This window comes from Osmerus eperlanus, chromosome 6 (genome assembly GCF_963692335.1).
Source record: "Osmerus eperlanus chromosome 6, fOsmEpe2.1, whole genome shotgun sequence".
In the NCBI taxonomy this organism is placed as follows: Eukaryota; Metazoa; Chordata; class Actinopteri; order Osmeriformes; family Osmeridae; genus Osmerus; species Osmerus eperlanus.
Genome location: NC_085023.1, coordinates 3,557,547 through 3,572,690, shown reverse-complemented (window position 1 = coordinate 3,572,690; position 15,144 = coordinate 3,557,547). Strand labels below are relative to the sequence as shown.

General features: G+C 54.8%; 1 protein-coding gene across 5 annotated transcripts in view; it reads right to left on the bottom strand.

Moving 5' to 3' along the window:
* Positions 1-15,144, bottom strand: part of fam135a (family with sequence similarity 135 member A) — a 44,558-nt gene that overhangs the window by 4,088 nt on the left and 25,326 nt on the right. For 3 of the 5 annotated variants that reach the window (XM_062463009.1, XM_062463013.1, XM_062463010.1), the window contains 9 exons: positions 12,454-12,503; positions 11,917-12,072; positions 9,882-9,955; positions 8,713-8,867; positions 6,081-8,127; positions 4,592-4,752; positions 2,472-2,563; positions 896-993; positions 548-699 (listed from right to left, as the gene is read on the bottom strand). In XM_062463009.1, the coding sequence (XP_062318993.1) occupies positions 548-699; positions 896-993; positions 2,472-2,563; positions 4,592-4,752; positions 6,081-8,127; positions 8,713-8,867; positions 9,882-9,955; positions 11,917-12,072; positions 12,454-12,503 (2,985 nt within the window). The remainder of the gene's footprint in view (positions 1-547; positions 700-895; positions 994-2,471; positions 2,564-4,591; positions 4,753-6,080; positions 8,128-8,712; positions 8,868-9,881; positions 9,956-11,916; positions 12,073-12,453; positions 12,504-15,144) is intronic. The other 2 variants (XM_062463011.1, XM_062463012.1) reach the window with 2 other exon arrangements.

The window sequence follows — 15,144 nt, the reverse complement described above, 5'->3', positions numbered from 1 at the left end:
AGGCGAGTGGAGACAGAGAAGAGGAGGAGAGAGGAGACAGGGAGGAGGAGACAGGGAGGAGGAGAGAGGAGACAGGGAGGAGGAGAGTGGAGACAGGGAGGAGAGAGGAGACGGAGGAGGAGGAGACAGGGAGGAGGAGAGAGGAGACAGGGAGGAGAGTGGAGACAGGGAGGAGGAGAGAGGAGACAGGGAGGAGGAGGAGACAGGGAGGAGGAGACAGGGAGGAGGAGAGTGGAGACAGGGAGGAGGAGGAGAGTGGAGACAGGGAGGAGGAGGAGAGTGGAGACAGAGAGGAGGGTGGAGGAGACAAGGCGAGGGGGATAGAGGAAGGAGGAGGAGAGTGGAGAGTGGGAGAAGGAGAGGAGGTGGAGGAGAAGAGGAAGAGGAGGAGAGTGGAAGGAGGAGGAGGAGAGTGGAGGTTGAGGATGGGATAGACATGACCACAACCATGAAACCCACTCCTGCATTACAGACACACCGTCCTCCTCCCTTCTCCCTCCCCTCTACCCCCCCCTCCTCTCCTCCTCCCCCCGTCCCTCAGGCGTACCTGTGTTGACCAGGGCGGAGCTGTTGTAGAGTGTGCCCAGGTGGGGCCCAGACAGCGACAGGAAGGTGTGCAGCCTGCTCAGGTAGCACTTGAACCTGGGTCGGGTCAGGACGGAGCGCACGATCAGGTTCCCCAGGGAGTGACCTACGAAGCTGGCACAGCATCCACACCACATCACTGACAGAAACATACTGTCCAATTGCATCCTCATCACCTTTGATTCCTTTTACCTTCATCATGCATTGATTGGTTAAAGTTTTGTATGTTCACGGAAGGATGTTCTCAGTATGGGAGCAGAGCAGGATGTTCTCAGTATGGGAGCAGGGAAGGATGTTCTTCCAGACTGACCTGATCTTGGAGACGGTGAGGTTGTAGATCTGGATATACTGGACTATCTCGTCCAAGAGACGGTCGGTCATCGACTCAAAGTCAGCAAACGTGTCGTTCTGTGGAAGGAAAGAGACAGTCTGACATCCAGAGGAAGGAGAGAGACAGTCTGACATCCAGAGGAAGGAGAGAGAGACAGTCTGACATCCAGATGAAGGAGAGAGAGACAGTCTGACACCATCCAGAGGAAGGAGAGAGAGACAGTCCGACATCCAGAGGAAGGAGAGAGAGACAGTCTGACACCATCAAGAGGAAGGAGAGAGAGACAGTCTGACATCCAGATGAAGGAGAGAGAGGCAGTCTGACACCATCAAGAGGAATGAGAGAGAGACAGTCTGACACCATCCAGAGGAAGGAGAGAGAGACAGTCTGACATCCAGAGGAAGGACAGAGAGACAGTCTGACACCATCCAGAGGAAGGAGAGAGACAGTCTGACATCCAGAGGAAGGAGAGAGAGACAGTCTGACATCCAGAGGAAGGAGAGAGAGACAGTCTGACACCATCCAGAGGAAAGAGAGAGAGACAGTCTGACATCCACAGGAAGGAGAGAGAGACAGTCTGACACCATCCAGAGGAAGGAGAGAGAGACAGTCTGACATCCAGAGGAAGGAGAGAGAGACAGTCTGACACCATCAAGAGGAAGGAGAGAGAGACAGTCTGACACCATCAAGAGGAAGGAGAGAGAGACAGTCTGACATCCACAGGAAGGAGAGAGAGACAGTCTGACATCCAGAGGAAGGAGAGAGAGAGACAGTCTGACATCCAGAGGAAGGAGAGAGAGACAGTCTGACATCCAGAGGAAGGAGAGAGACAGTCTGACATCCAGATGAAGGAGAGAGAGACAGTCTGACATCCAGAGGAAGGAGAGAGAGAGACAGTCTGACATCCAGAGGAAGGAGAGAGAGACAGTCTGAAACCATCAAGAGGAAGGAGAGAGAGACAGTCTGACATCCAGAGGAAGGAGAGAGAGACAGTCTGACATCCAGAGGAAGGAGAGAGAGGCAGTCTGACATCCAGAGGAAGGAGAGAGAGAGACAGTCTGACATCCAGAGGAAGGAGAGAGAGACAGTCTGAAACCATCAAGAGGAAGGAGAGAGAGACAGTCTGACATCCAGAGGAAGGAGAGAGAGACAGTCTGACATCCAGAGGAAGGAGAGACAGTCTGACACCATCAAGAGGAAGGACACTCATCTGATCTGGGATGGTTACCTAGTCAGGTTAGTTAACTGGTGGGATTGGTTACTTTGTTATGTTAGTTAACTGGTGGGGTTGGTGACCTAGTAAGGTTAGTTAACTGGTAGGGTTGTTTACTTAGTTAGGTTAGTTAACTGATGGGGTTGTTTACCTAGTTAGGTTAGTTAACTGGTAGGGTTGGTTACCTAGTTAGGTTAGTTAACTGGTAGGGTTGGTTACTTTGTAAACTGGTTGAGTTGGTTACCTGGTTACCTAGTTAGTTTAGTTAACTGGTGGGGTTGGTTGGTCACCTGGTTAACTGGTTAGGTTAGTTAGCTGGTGGGGTTAGGGTTACCTGGTTACCTGATTGCGTTCAGACATGAGGAAATCTATTCTGGATCCAGGCAGTCCTAGCTCCAGGTAGGTCTTCACCAGCCTCAGGTCTGCACTGTTACCTGGAGGAGAGGATGAGGAGAGGAATAGGAGGAGGAGAGGAGTAGCATAGGTAGGAGAGGAGGAGAAAAGGAGTAGGAGGAGGAGGAGAGTGGCATGGGTAGGAGAAAGATAGGAAGAAGAGGAGGAGGAGGAGGAGGGAGGAGGTAGGAGGGCAGGAAATGTGAGACACAAAGTTAACAACAAACCCAGGACCGGTCCAGATCCACCAGGTCCAGGATCTCAGGTCTAGCCTGTCTGGAAACATCACTCATGCTAATCCTCATCACCACATGCTGCCAACCACACACACAGCCCCATCCAGGCCGTGGACACACACAGCCCCATCCAGGCCATGGACACACACACACAGCCCCATCCAGGCCGTGGACACACACACACAGCCCCATCCAGGCCATGGACACACACACACACACACAGCCCCATCCAGGCCATGGACACACACACACAGCCCCATCCAGGCCATGGACACACACACACAGCCCCATCCAGGCCATGGACACACACACACACACACACAGGCCATGGACACACACACACAGGCCATGGACACACACACGCTTCTCACCATCCAGGCCGTGGACACACACACACACACACACACACACAGGCCATGGACACACACACACACACACAAGCCATGGACACACACACACACAGCCCCATCCAGGCCATGGACACACACACACACAGCCCCATCCAGGCCATGGACACACACACACAGCCCCATCCAGGCCATGGACACACACACACACACACACAGGCCATGGACACACACACACAGGCCATGGACACACACACGCTTCTCACCATCCAGGCCGTGGACACACACACACACACACACACACACAGGCCATGGACACACACACACACACACAAGCCATGGACACACACACACACAGCCCCATCCAGGCCATGGACACACACACACACACAAGCCATGGACACACACACACACAGCCCCATCCAGGCCATGGACACACACACACAGGCCATGGACACACACACACAGGCCATGGACACACACACGCTTCTCACCATCCAGGCCGTGGACACACACACACACACACAGGCCATGGACACACACACGCTTCTCACCATCCAGGCCGTGGACACACACACACACACACAGGCCATGGACACACACACGCTTCTCACCATCCAGGCCGTGGACACACACACACACACACAGGCCATGGACACACACACGCTTCTCACCATCCAGGCCGTGGACACACACACGCTTCTCACCATCCAGGCCGTGGACACACACACACAGGCCATGGACACACACACGCTTCTCACCATCCAGGCCGTGGACACACACACGCTTCTCACCATCCAGGCCGTGGACACACACACGCTTCTCACCATCCAGGCCGTGGACACACACACGCTTCTCACCATCCAGGCCGTGGACACACACACGCTTCTCACCATCCAGGCCGTGGACACACACACGCTTCTCACCATCCAGGCCGTGGACACACACACGCTTCTCACCATCCAGGCCGTGGACACACACACGCTTCTCACCATCCAGGCCGTGGACACACACACGCTTCTCACCATCCAGGCCGTGGACACACACACGCTTCTCACCATCCAGGCCGTGGACACACACACGCTTCTCACCATCCAGGCCGTGGACACACACACGCTTCTCACCATCCAGGCCGTGGACACACACAGCTTCTCACCATCCAGGCCGTGGACACACACACGCTTCTCACCATCCAGGCCGTGGACACACACACGCTTCTCACCATCCAGGCCGTGGACACACACACGCTTCTCACCATCCAGGCCGTGGACACACACACGCTTCTCACCATCCAGGCCGTGGACACACACACGCTTCTCACCATCCAGGCCGTGGACACACACACGCTTCTCACCATCCAGGCCGTGGACACACACACGCTTCTCACCATCCAGGCCGTGGACACACACACGCTTCTCACCATCCAGGCCGTGGACACACACACGCTTCTCACCATCCAGGCCGTGGACACACACACGCTTCTCACCATCCAGGCCGTGGACACACACCACCAGGTGGATGCCCTCCTCGCTGCGGTCGTCCTCCTCCAGGCTGAAGTAGGGCACTGTGGAGGCCAGGCGTTCCACCTCGCTGTACAGGAAGCCTGGCAGGCGCAGCTGCCGGAGCTCCTCACGGCCCTGGAGGAACCTGGGGGGGGGAGAGGAGGAGGAGGGGAGGAGGAGGAGAGGGGGAGGAGGAGGAGAGGGGGAGGAGGAGGGGGGGGAGGAGGAGGGGGGGAGGAGGAGGAGGAGGGGGGGGAGGAGGAGGAGAGGGGGAGGAGGGGGGGAGGAGGAGGGGGGGAGGAGGAGGAAAGGGGGAGGAGGAGGAGGGGGGGAGGAGGAGGGGGGGAGGAGGAGGAGGGGGGGAGAAGGAGGAGGGGGGGAGGAGGAGGAGAGGGGGAGAAGGAGGAGGAGGGGGGGAGGAGGAGGAGGGGGGGGAGGAGGAGGGGGGAGGAGGAGGAGAGAGGGGAATAGGAGGAGGGGGGGGAGAAGGAGGAGGGGGGAGGAGGAGGAGGGGGGGGAGAAGGAGGAGAGGGGGAGGAGGAGGAGGGGGGGAGAAGGAGGAGAGGGGGAGGAGGAGGAGAGGGGGAGGAGGAGGAGGGGGGGAGAAGGAGGAGAGGGGGAGGAGGAGGAGAGGGGGAGGAGGAGGAGGGGGGGGAGGAGGAGGGGGGGTTAGAGTGAAAGGAGGGGAAGGAGGATGAGGAGGGGGGTTACAGTGAGAGGAGGGGGGGGGAAGAGGAGGGGGGGTTAGAGTGAGAGGAGGGGGGGAGGAAGAGGGGGGGGTTAGAGTGAGAGGAGGGGGGGGAGGAGGAGGGGGGTTACAGTGAGAGGAGGGGGGGGGAGGAGGAGGGGGGGGTTAGAGTGAGAGGAGGGGGGGGAGGAAGAGGGGGGGTTAGAGTGAGAGGAGGGGGGGGAGGAGGAGGGGGGGTTAGAGTGAAAGGAGGGGAAGGAGGAGGGGGGGTTAGAGTGAGAGGAGGGGGGGGAGGAGGAGGGGGGGTTAGAGTGAGAGGAGGGGGGGTTAGAGTGAGAGGAGGGGGGGGAGGAGGAGGGGGGGTTAGAGTGAGAGGAGGGGGGGTTAGAGTGAGAGGAGGGGGGGGAGGAGGAGGGGGGGTTAGAGTGAAAGGAGGGGAAGGAGGAGGGGGTTAGAGTGAGAGAAGGGGGGGAGGAGGAGGGGGTTAGAGTGAGAGGAGTGGGGGGAGGAGGAGGGGGCGGGGGGGAGGAGGAGGGGGCGGGAAGGAGTAGGAGGGGGTTAGAGTGAGAGGAGGGGGGGGAGGAGGAGGGGGGGGTTAGAGTGAGAGGAAGCCTGGCTTGAGTGTAGCGATGCGCCAACATTTTACGTGAAGGTTACATTAACGACCATGTAACTACATCTAATGTCCTATAGTAACAACACTGCAGTTACATGATATTCACATTACGACAGCACGTCTCTGCAGTCAGAAAAACAAAAAAAAAGCCAGTGAAATCTCCACTCACGCTTTCACATGAGACGCAGGGGCCTTCTCAAACCACTGCAGGGCTGAGGGGGCAGGGCCCCGGGAGGCTGGGGGCGGGGCCTGGGAGGAGGAGGGGCCAGGAGGGGGGCGGGGGCAGGCCCGCGGGGGACCACCCCTGGGCTCAGGGAGATGCTCCAGCCCAAACTGCTCAAACAGCAGACTCCTCCCCTGCGCCCCCCGGTCCCCCTCCGCCTCCCCCTCAGTCGCCCCATTGAGGAAGGCAGAGCCATCGCCTTCCTCGTAGAAGCCGTTCTCAATCATCTCCTGGTCTTCCTCCTCCTCCTCGTCCTCCTCCTCCACCTGCCCTCCAGGCCCGGGTCCCGCTCCGAGCCCCAGGGTGATGGCCGACGTCTCCACGGGGCTGATCTCTGACACGTCCGTGCTAGAGCGAGAGCCAAAGTAGTTCTCCACCATGCCTTTCTTCACCAGGTCAGTGCTGCTGGTGGCTGAGTTACTGGAGGGACAGGTGGTCTGGGGTTCCACCCCAGAGACCCCCACCCCTTCTGGGGGCCCCATACCCTCAGGGGCCCCGGCCAGCCTGGAGCCTGGGTCCAGCTCAGGCGGATTGGTGGAGGTTTGGCAGTCAGCTGGAGGTGTGGAGGTGAGGCCACCTGGGCGGAGAGCCTGCCCAGGCAGGGTGCAGCGTGCTGGGGCCAGGGTTGGGGCCGGGGCCCGGTCCGGGTGGAGAATGCTGGTTCCGGGTCTGCTGTCGGGCTCGCCAGAGAACACCAGGCTCTGCTCCTGGACCAGAACGCTGGACTTCCTGGTGGGGCCCTCGGCCCCGCTGGAGGCCGTGGACGCCTCGCCCTCCTCGTCCGACGGCAGGGAGGTGATGGAGGTCAGGGAGGACTGGACCCCACTCACACCGCTGGTGTTCTCTGGGAAGAGCCCCGGGGTGGAACAGAGGGGGGCCGGCTGAGGGGAGGGGCTGAGGGGGGGCCTGTCTGGCTGCAGGGGGGGAGGGTTGGCTGCCAGCCCCACCCCTCCAGCCTGGAGGCCCGGGGCCAGGGAGCTGGGCTCGCTCTCCATGCCCGAGTCGGAGAGACGTGAGGAGGCAGAGGGGGCAGCTCCCAACCCCCCATCCTGGAGCCTGGTGCTCTGCAGGGATGCCAGCCCCGGTCGGGACCCCGGGGGGCCCGGGTCTGTCCGACAAGGGAGCAGGACTGTGACCTTGTCCCCAAGGTAGGGGTCTCTGGGGCTTGGCCGAACCTCGATGTGCCTCAGCCCAGAAGAACCAGCAGGACCAGGAAGTCCAGCAGCTCCAGGGTCCCCGGTGGAGCCAGGGCTGTGCTTCAGGCTGCAGGGCTCCAGGGGGAGGGTCCGATTGGGGGCAGCAGCCCCAGTGCCGGCCTGGGGCTTGTTCTGAGCGTCCAGGCTCAGGAGGGTGGTGCTGTTGCTGGACAGGCCAGCAGCCTCCACCCCCAGCCAGTCCGGCCCAGCGCCTGGAACAGCACCTGGCCCAGCGCCTGGAACAGCACATGGAACAGCACCTGGAACAGCACCTGGAACAGCGCCTAGCCCAGCGCCTGGCCCAGCGCCTGGCCCAGCGCCTGGCCCAGGTTCAGGGAAAGGGGCCTCCCCTTCAACCAGACCGCCAGCGGTCCTGGGGGGCAGGTCTGAGCTGGGCTCCCCCAGCAGGGCCTCCCTCTCCTCCCTGGGGGTGAGAGGAGTTTCGCCCCCCTGCGGTGCACCTCCCCCGCCCCCAGCACCTCCAGCGATCTTGAGGTTCTTGTACCCGACCAGCACCACAGAGTCCCTGGACCCCTGGCGGATCAGCTTCTTGCAGTTGTCAGTCTTGGCGTTCTTCTTCAGCTTGGCGGCCTTGCCCTTGGACTTGGGCAGCGGGTCGCAGCTGTCGGGCCAACTGGTGTCCATGACGACGTGGCGAGGGTCGGCGGGGGGGCTGGGGCAGGCGGAGGAGGAGGGGGGGCCGGGGGTGTAGTCCCGGGGGCCGGTCCTGTCGGGGCGACCAGACGTGGAGCCTCTACAGGGCACGTGCTGCCCACCCAGCCAGGGCCCGTCACGATCTGGGGAGGGCAGGGGGGGGAGACGTCCACACATGAAGGGTTTCTACTGTTCTACTCTACCCTACTTTGTTGTTGGTAGGATGATGTCTTTCGGTGGCCGGAAAGATGCACGAAAATTAAAAGGGTCGACTTAGTTTATTCTAACGATATCGGATCACGTAACCAGTCAGGAGAGAGTGGTTAGATGAGTCAATGGATCACAAACGTCCTTATATACAATGGATAGACAGTAAATATAGATTCCACAGAACGTGTCCTTAAAAGGCAAGCAATGGTCAGCAAGTTTGTGACAACATGGTAACTCATAGAAGTCTGTTTCTGCCTATTTCCTACTTCCTGTCTCCAGTGAGTCTGGCCACACTTCATATCTATCAGTGGACTGTAAAGAGGCCTCAGAAGGTGACCTCTTGACCTCAGAAGGAGACAAGTCTTCTCTTCTACAAAAACTCTGCGTATCAGTTGTACTCTTCTTTATTATACACTTCTTTATTGTTCTCTACTTTATTGTTCTCTACTTTATTGTTCTCTACTGTACCCTACTTTATTTCTCTCTACTGTGCTGTGTGTGGGGCCAGTTGTACTGACCCTCAGTGATGGAGGCCAGGTATCTGTCCTCAAAGATGATTGGCAGAGAGTTGACGTCCCCGTCCAGGTCAGCGCATTCCACAGGAAGTGGGGGAAGAGACAGGAAGTAGTTGGAGCTCTTGATGGCAGTAGTCATCTGCTGGTGGCTGTGGGCGCTGAGAGGAGCAGGCCAGGGGTCAATTACTACATCAAATACTTTCAAATAGTTGTGGATTCCAAAGCAGGTTGCCCATTACAAGGAATCAAAGAGTAAAATTAAAGGCATCTCAAATATTTTTTGTATCAAGTAGGACAGTACTGAAGGGAACTTCACTTGCTGTATTATTATTATTCAAGGAGAAAGTGAGAGAGGGGGAGGAGGAGGTGGCAGAGGAGGAGGTGGGAGAGGGGGAGGAGGAGGTGAGACTGGGAGGAAGTGAGAGAGGGGGAGGAGGAGGTGGCAGAGGAGGAGGTGGGAGAGGAGGAGGAGGAGGTGAGACTGGGAGGAAGTGAGAGAGGAGGAGGTGGCAGAGGAGGAGGTGGGAGAGGGGGAGGAGGAGGTGAGACTGGGAGGAAGTGAGAGAGGGGGAGGAGGAGCTGAGAGAGGAGGAGGTGAGAGAGGAGGAGGTGAGAGAGGATGTGGGAGAGGGGGAGGAGGAACTGAGAGAGGAGGAGGTGAGAGAGGGGGAGGAGGAGCTGAGAGAGGAGGAGGTGAGAGAGGGGGAGGAGGAGCTGAGAGAGGGGGAGGAGGAGCTGAGAGAGGAGGAGGTGAGAGAGGGGGTGGAGGAGGTGAGAGAGGAGGTGAGAGAGGGGGAGGAGGAGCTGAGAGAGGGGGAGGAGGAGCTGCGAGAGGAGGAGGTGAGAGAGGGGGAGGAGGAGGTGAGAGAGGAGGTGAGAGGGGGAGGTGAGAGAGGAGCTGAGAGAGGAGGAGGTGAGAGAGGGGGATGAGGAGCTGAGAGAGGAGGACGTGAGAGAGGGGGAGGAGGAGGTGAGACTGGGGCGGAAGTGAGAGAGGGGGAGGAGCTGAGAGAGGAGGTGAGAGAGGGGGAGGAGGAGGTGAGAGAGGAGGAAGTGAGAGAGGAGGAGGTGAGAGTGGGGGGGGAGGAGGTGGGACTGGGGAGGAAGTGAGAGAGGGGGAGCTGAGAGAGGAAGAGGTGGTGAGGTGTGACAGGTGTGTGTGTGTATCTTACTGTAGTTCCTGATAGGCCAGAGCAGTCTGTCTGGGGTGTTCCAGGCAGAAGAACGCCTCTGCAAACCTCCTCACCTACACACACACACACACACACACACACACACACACACACGGTATTCTCTCTCTGCTAGACTCTAGTTGATAAGAAATCTGCTTTAAAAAGGAGGAAAAATTGCCTCTAAAGACCTTTGTAATTGGGTGTGCTCAAGCCTTCGGCGAGAGCACAACCTTTGTTCTCTCACATATATATTATTTATTATTGTTTATTTTCGCCCCCCTAAAACTCAGTCAATATTTGGCCTACATACACAACGGCGGTGTCAAAAGGTTTGTCTTGGTAGCGATTGCGTTGCTTCTATTGGAATTTACGTTCCGTTGCATGGTTTGGGCTTAAGTTAAGTTTTTGTGGCGAAAAGTGAAGCTAACGGTGGCTAATTTGCTAGCCACAGTCACTGACGTTACTAACGTCACTACGTCACTAAAACACGCGTGACTACCAGTAGCAGAACATTCGTTTCGCATCTGTTAACTTGGGGGATAGCTAGGCTAACTATAGCTTTACTGCAAGGCAGCTGCAGGAACGCCACAAGCAAAGAGGCCAGGGTGATAACTATTTACTCATTTTACTTTGTGATATGACACACAATTGTGATGTGTAATGTACAATATAAGCTGATATTATTAAGGAAGTACATCTACTTTCGGAAACAGTAGTCTACTATTTCACTGAAATATTAGCATCATGACATTAGCCTGTGTTGCCCGGGCAACACATACTACAGTGGTCTATGATGTATCTGTTTTCAATCGTTAAAATAAACATTCCTCACATATACATTTTCGTTGTAGGATTTATTATGACATTAGATTACAAGTAAACGATTTGTGGGTGAAATTATCATTACCTGTGGTTTCAATCCAGTGTATCACTGCAACGCTGTAGCCTACGCGAGACACTACAAAAACATTTACACAGCTGTAGGAAGTCAAACGGCGACAGAACATGTTCGGCACTCCCCTTACTTAAATCAAAAGTCTATCTAACTACTAACCTGAACTTCATTGCCACAGCCTAAACTTTGTCAACCTGTTCATGAAAATAATTAATTTCAGCCTAAACCGTACAACGAAACGTTAAATCCAATTCAACCAACGCAATCGCTACCAAGACGAACACAGCAGTAGTCTAGTCTGTACTACTACTGTACCGTAGTAGTACAATTTACCGGGGCAGCTTCTCCACACAGGGCTATATCGCATTTTGCGTTGTTACTGACAATGATCGCTACCAGTGAGCTTTTTATGAATGAGCGATTTTCCACTAAATAAATGTCAAGCTTATTTACGTTTTGGGGGGCATATTTTCAGTTAGCAGATGGTACTGTTTGAATCGCGATTCCATCTTCTACTGCCGGGTAACGTCGTAGAATAATCTTCAAAGGGGGTTCTTTATTAATGAATGAATGCAATGAGTAGGCTAAATGCATGAAAATATCACGAGAAGGGAAAAACTTAAAAGGACGTTTAAGTCATAGAGATTAGGTCAATTTGTACACCGGTCTGCCAAATGTATTCGTTTTGATTCAACGATGAGGCTGCCTCTTGCCTCTTGGGGAAATGAGAAGACATCCATTTCATTCTACACTTCACTCGTATTTTCAGTTGTAAATGAGCAGAAAAAAAAAATGCTTTTAAATCTATGTCATCTTTATAAATAATAAGTATGCATTTTTATATAAAATACAGAAATATCAGTTGTAAAAATGTCATTAAAAAACGGACCCCTGTCCAACCGACGCAAGCAAGCACACCCTACAATTTCCCCAGAAATTGTACCCTCTCTAGTTTTAAATTGTATTCTTTTTCCAGACGCTTTCATCCAAAGCAACATGCAAATGGTGCATAAATCACTTCCCTGCCTGATCTGTTTGATATGTCATTGTTGTTCTTTATATGTACCCTACTAAATAAACTCCATCCTAACCTGACCTAACCAACATGAGCGTCTGTGGAGATGCGCTGGCTGTTCTCACTCTGAGGGTGTGGTGCTCCACGGCCAGCAGGGCGGCGACTCCGTCCTGCAGGGACACCACCTCCAGGAACTGTCCCCACAGGGCCATGAGCAGGGAGCACAGCTGGGCCAGGTTCATGTTCACCAGCTCCGCCAGCTCGTCTGGGCTCTCTGCCTTCTGCTGCAGGGACACAGCCCCCCCGTCAGACACCAGGGGGCGCCGAGCACACCACGGATACACAGGAGCACGGACGTGCAACACACACACGCACACACACACACACACACGCATGCACCCTTGAGCCTCTGACACACACCCGGACATGCACATGGATGAACACGTGTTCATTAAACACACACAACCTAAACAACCAACCAATATAAAAACACAGGCTACATGTGCCGCATGTTAATAATAATTAACATTATTAAATCAACAGGGAGAACTTGTCAGAGGTCAAAAGGTAAAGAGGTGAACGACCCACAGGAAATGAGTTTATCATCATGATCATGTATGACATGCGTGCTGTGTGCGTGCGGTGAGCATGGAGGATCCTACCTTGACCTGGTCACACAGGTCGGCCAGCCTGCCCTCCACGTCTACCGTCTCTGGGGGAGGAGGAGCACACGTCAGACTGGGGCCCTGGACACGTTACTACACACTGCTGTTTAGTGGAGGCCTGGAGAGACTACTGCTTATTACATACAGACGGGTCACAGACAGGCAGACATACAACTAGATAGGCAGCTTGACAGACAGGCAGGCAGGCAAACAGATAGACTGACAGCTTGACAGGCAGGAAGAGACAGGCAGACAGCTGGACAGACAGACAGGTGAGTAGAATGCACATAGACAGACAGACAGTGGGACAGACAGACAGGTGAGTAGAATGCACAGACAGACAGTGGGATAGACAGACAGGTGAGTAGAATGCACATAGACAGACAGACAGACAGGTGAGTAGAATGCACATAGACAGACAGACAGACAGACAGACAGACAGACAGACGAGTAGAATGCACATAGACAGACAGACAGACAGTGGGACAGACAGTGGGACAGACAGACAGGTGAGTAGAATGCCCATAGACAGACAGAGTGGGACAGACAGACAGGTGAGTAGAATGCACATAGACAGACAGACAGACAGACAGACAGGTGAGTAGAATGCACAGACAGTGGGACAGACAGACAGACAGGTGAGTAGAATGCACATAGACAGACAGGTGAGTAGAATGCACAGACAGTGGGACAGACAGACAGACAGGTGAGTAGAATGCACAGACAGAAAGACAGTGGGACAGACAGACAGGTGAGTAGAATGCACATAGACAGACAGACAGGTGAGTAGAATGCTCATAGACAGACAGACAGTGGGACAGACAGACAGGTGAGTAGAATGCACATTGACAGACAGACAGGTGAGTAGAATGCACAGACAGACAGACAGTGGGACAGACAGACAGGTGAGTAGAATGCACAGACAGACAGACAGTGGGACAGACAGACAGACGAGTATAATGCACATAGACAGACAGACAGGTGAGTAGAATGCTCATAGACAGACAGACAGTGGGACAGACAGACAGGTGAGTAGAATGCACATAGACAGACTGACAGTGGGACAGACAGACAGACGAGTAGAATGCACATAGACAGACTGACAGTGGGACAGACAGACAGACGAGTAGAATGCACATAGACAGTGGGACAGACAGACAGACGAGTAGAATGCACATAGACAGACAGACAGTGGGACAGACAGACAGGTGAGTAGAATGCACATAGACAGACAGACAGTGGGACAGACAGACAGACGAGTAGAATGCACATAGACAGACAGACAGTGGGACAGACAGACAGGTGAGTAGAATGCACAGACAGACAGACAGTGGGACAGACAGACAGGTGAGTAGAATGCACATAGACAGACAGACAGTGGGACAGACAGACAGGTGAGTAGAATGCACAGACAGACAGACAGTGGGACAGACAGGTGAGTAGAATGCACATAGACAGACAGACAGTGGGACATACAGACAGGTGAGTAGAATGCACATAGACAGACAGACAGTGGGACAGACAGACAGGTGAGTAGAATGCACATAGACAGACAGACAGACAGTGGGACAGACAGACAGGTGAGTAGAATGCACAGACAGACAGACAGACAGTGGGACAGACAGACAGGTGAGTAGAATGCACATAGACAGACAGACAGTGGGACAGACAGACAGGTGAGTAGAATGCACATAGACAGACAGACAGTGGGACAGACAGACAGGTGAGTAGAATGCACAGACAGACAGTGGGACAGACAGACAGACAGGTGAGTAGAATGCACAGACAGACAGACAGACAGTGGGACAGACAGACAGGTGAGTAGAATGCACATAGACAGACAGACAGTGGGACAGACAGACAGGTGAGTAGAATGCACATAGACAGACAGACAGTGGGACAGACAGACAGGTGAGTAGAATGCACAGACAGACAGTGGGACAGACAGACAGACAGGTGAGTAGAATGCACAGACAGACAGACAGACAGTGGGACAGACAGACAGGTGAGTAGAATGCACAGACAGACAGACAGACAGACAGTGGGACAGACAGACAGGTGAGTAGAATGCACAGACAGACAGACAGACAGTGGGACAGACAGACAGGTGAGTAGAATGCACATAGACAGACAGACAGTGGGACAGACAGACAGGTGAGTAGAATGCACAGACAGACAGACAGTGGGACAGACAGACAGGTGAGTAGAATGCACAGACAGACAGACAGACAGACAGTGGGACAGACAGACAGGTGAGTAGAATGCACAGACAGACAGACAGACAGACAGTGGGACAGACAGACAGGTGAGTAGAATGCACAGACAGACAGACAGACAGTGGGACAGACAGACAGGTGAGTAGAATGCACAGACAGACAGACAGTGGGACAGACAGACAGGTGAGTAGAATGCACAGACAGACAGACAGACAGACAGTGGGACAGACAGACAGGTGAGTAGAATGCACAGACAGACAGACAGACAGTGGGACAGACAGACAGGTGAGTAGAATGCACAGACAGACAGACAGACAGACAGACAGTGGGACAGACAGACAGACAGGTGAGTAGAATGCACAGACAGACAGACAGACAGTGGGACAGACAGACAGGTGAGTAGAATGCACAGACAGACAGTGGGACAGACATACAGGTGAGTAGAATGCACAGACAGACAGTGGGACAGACA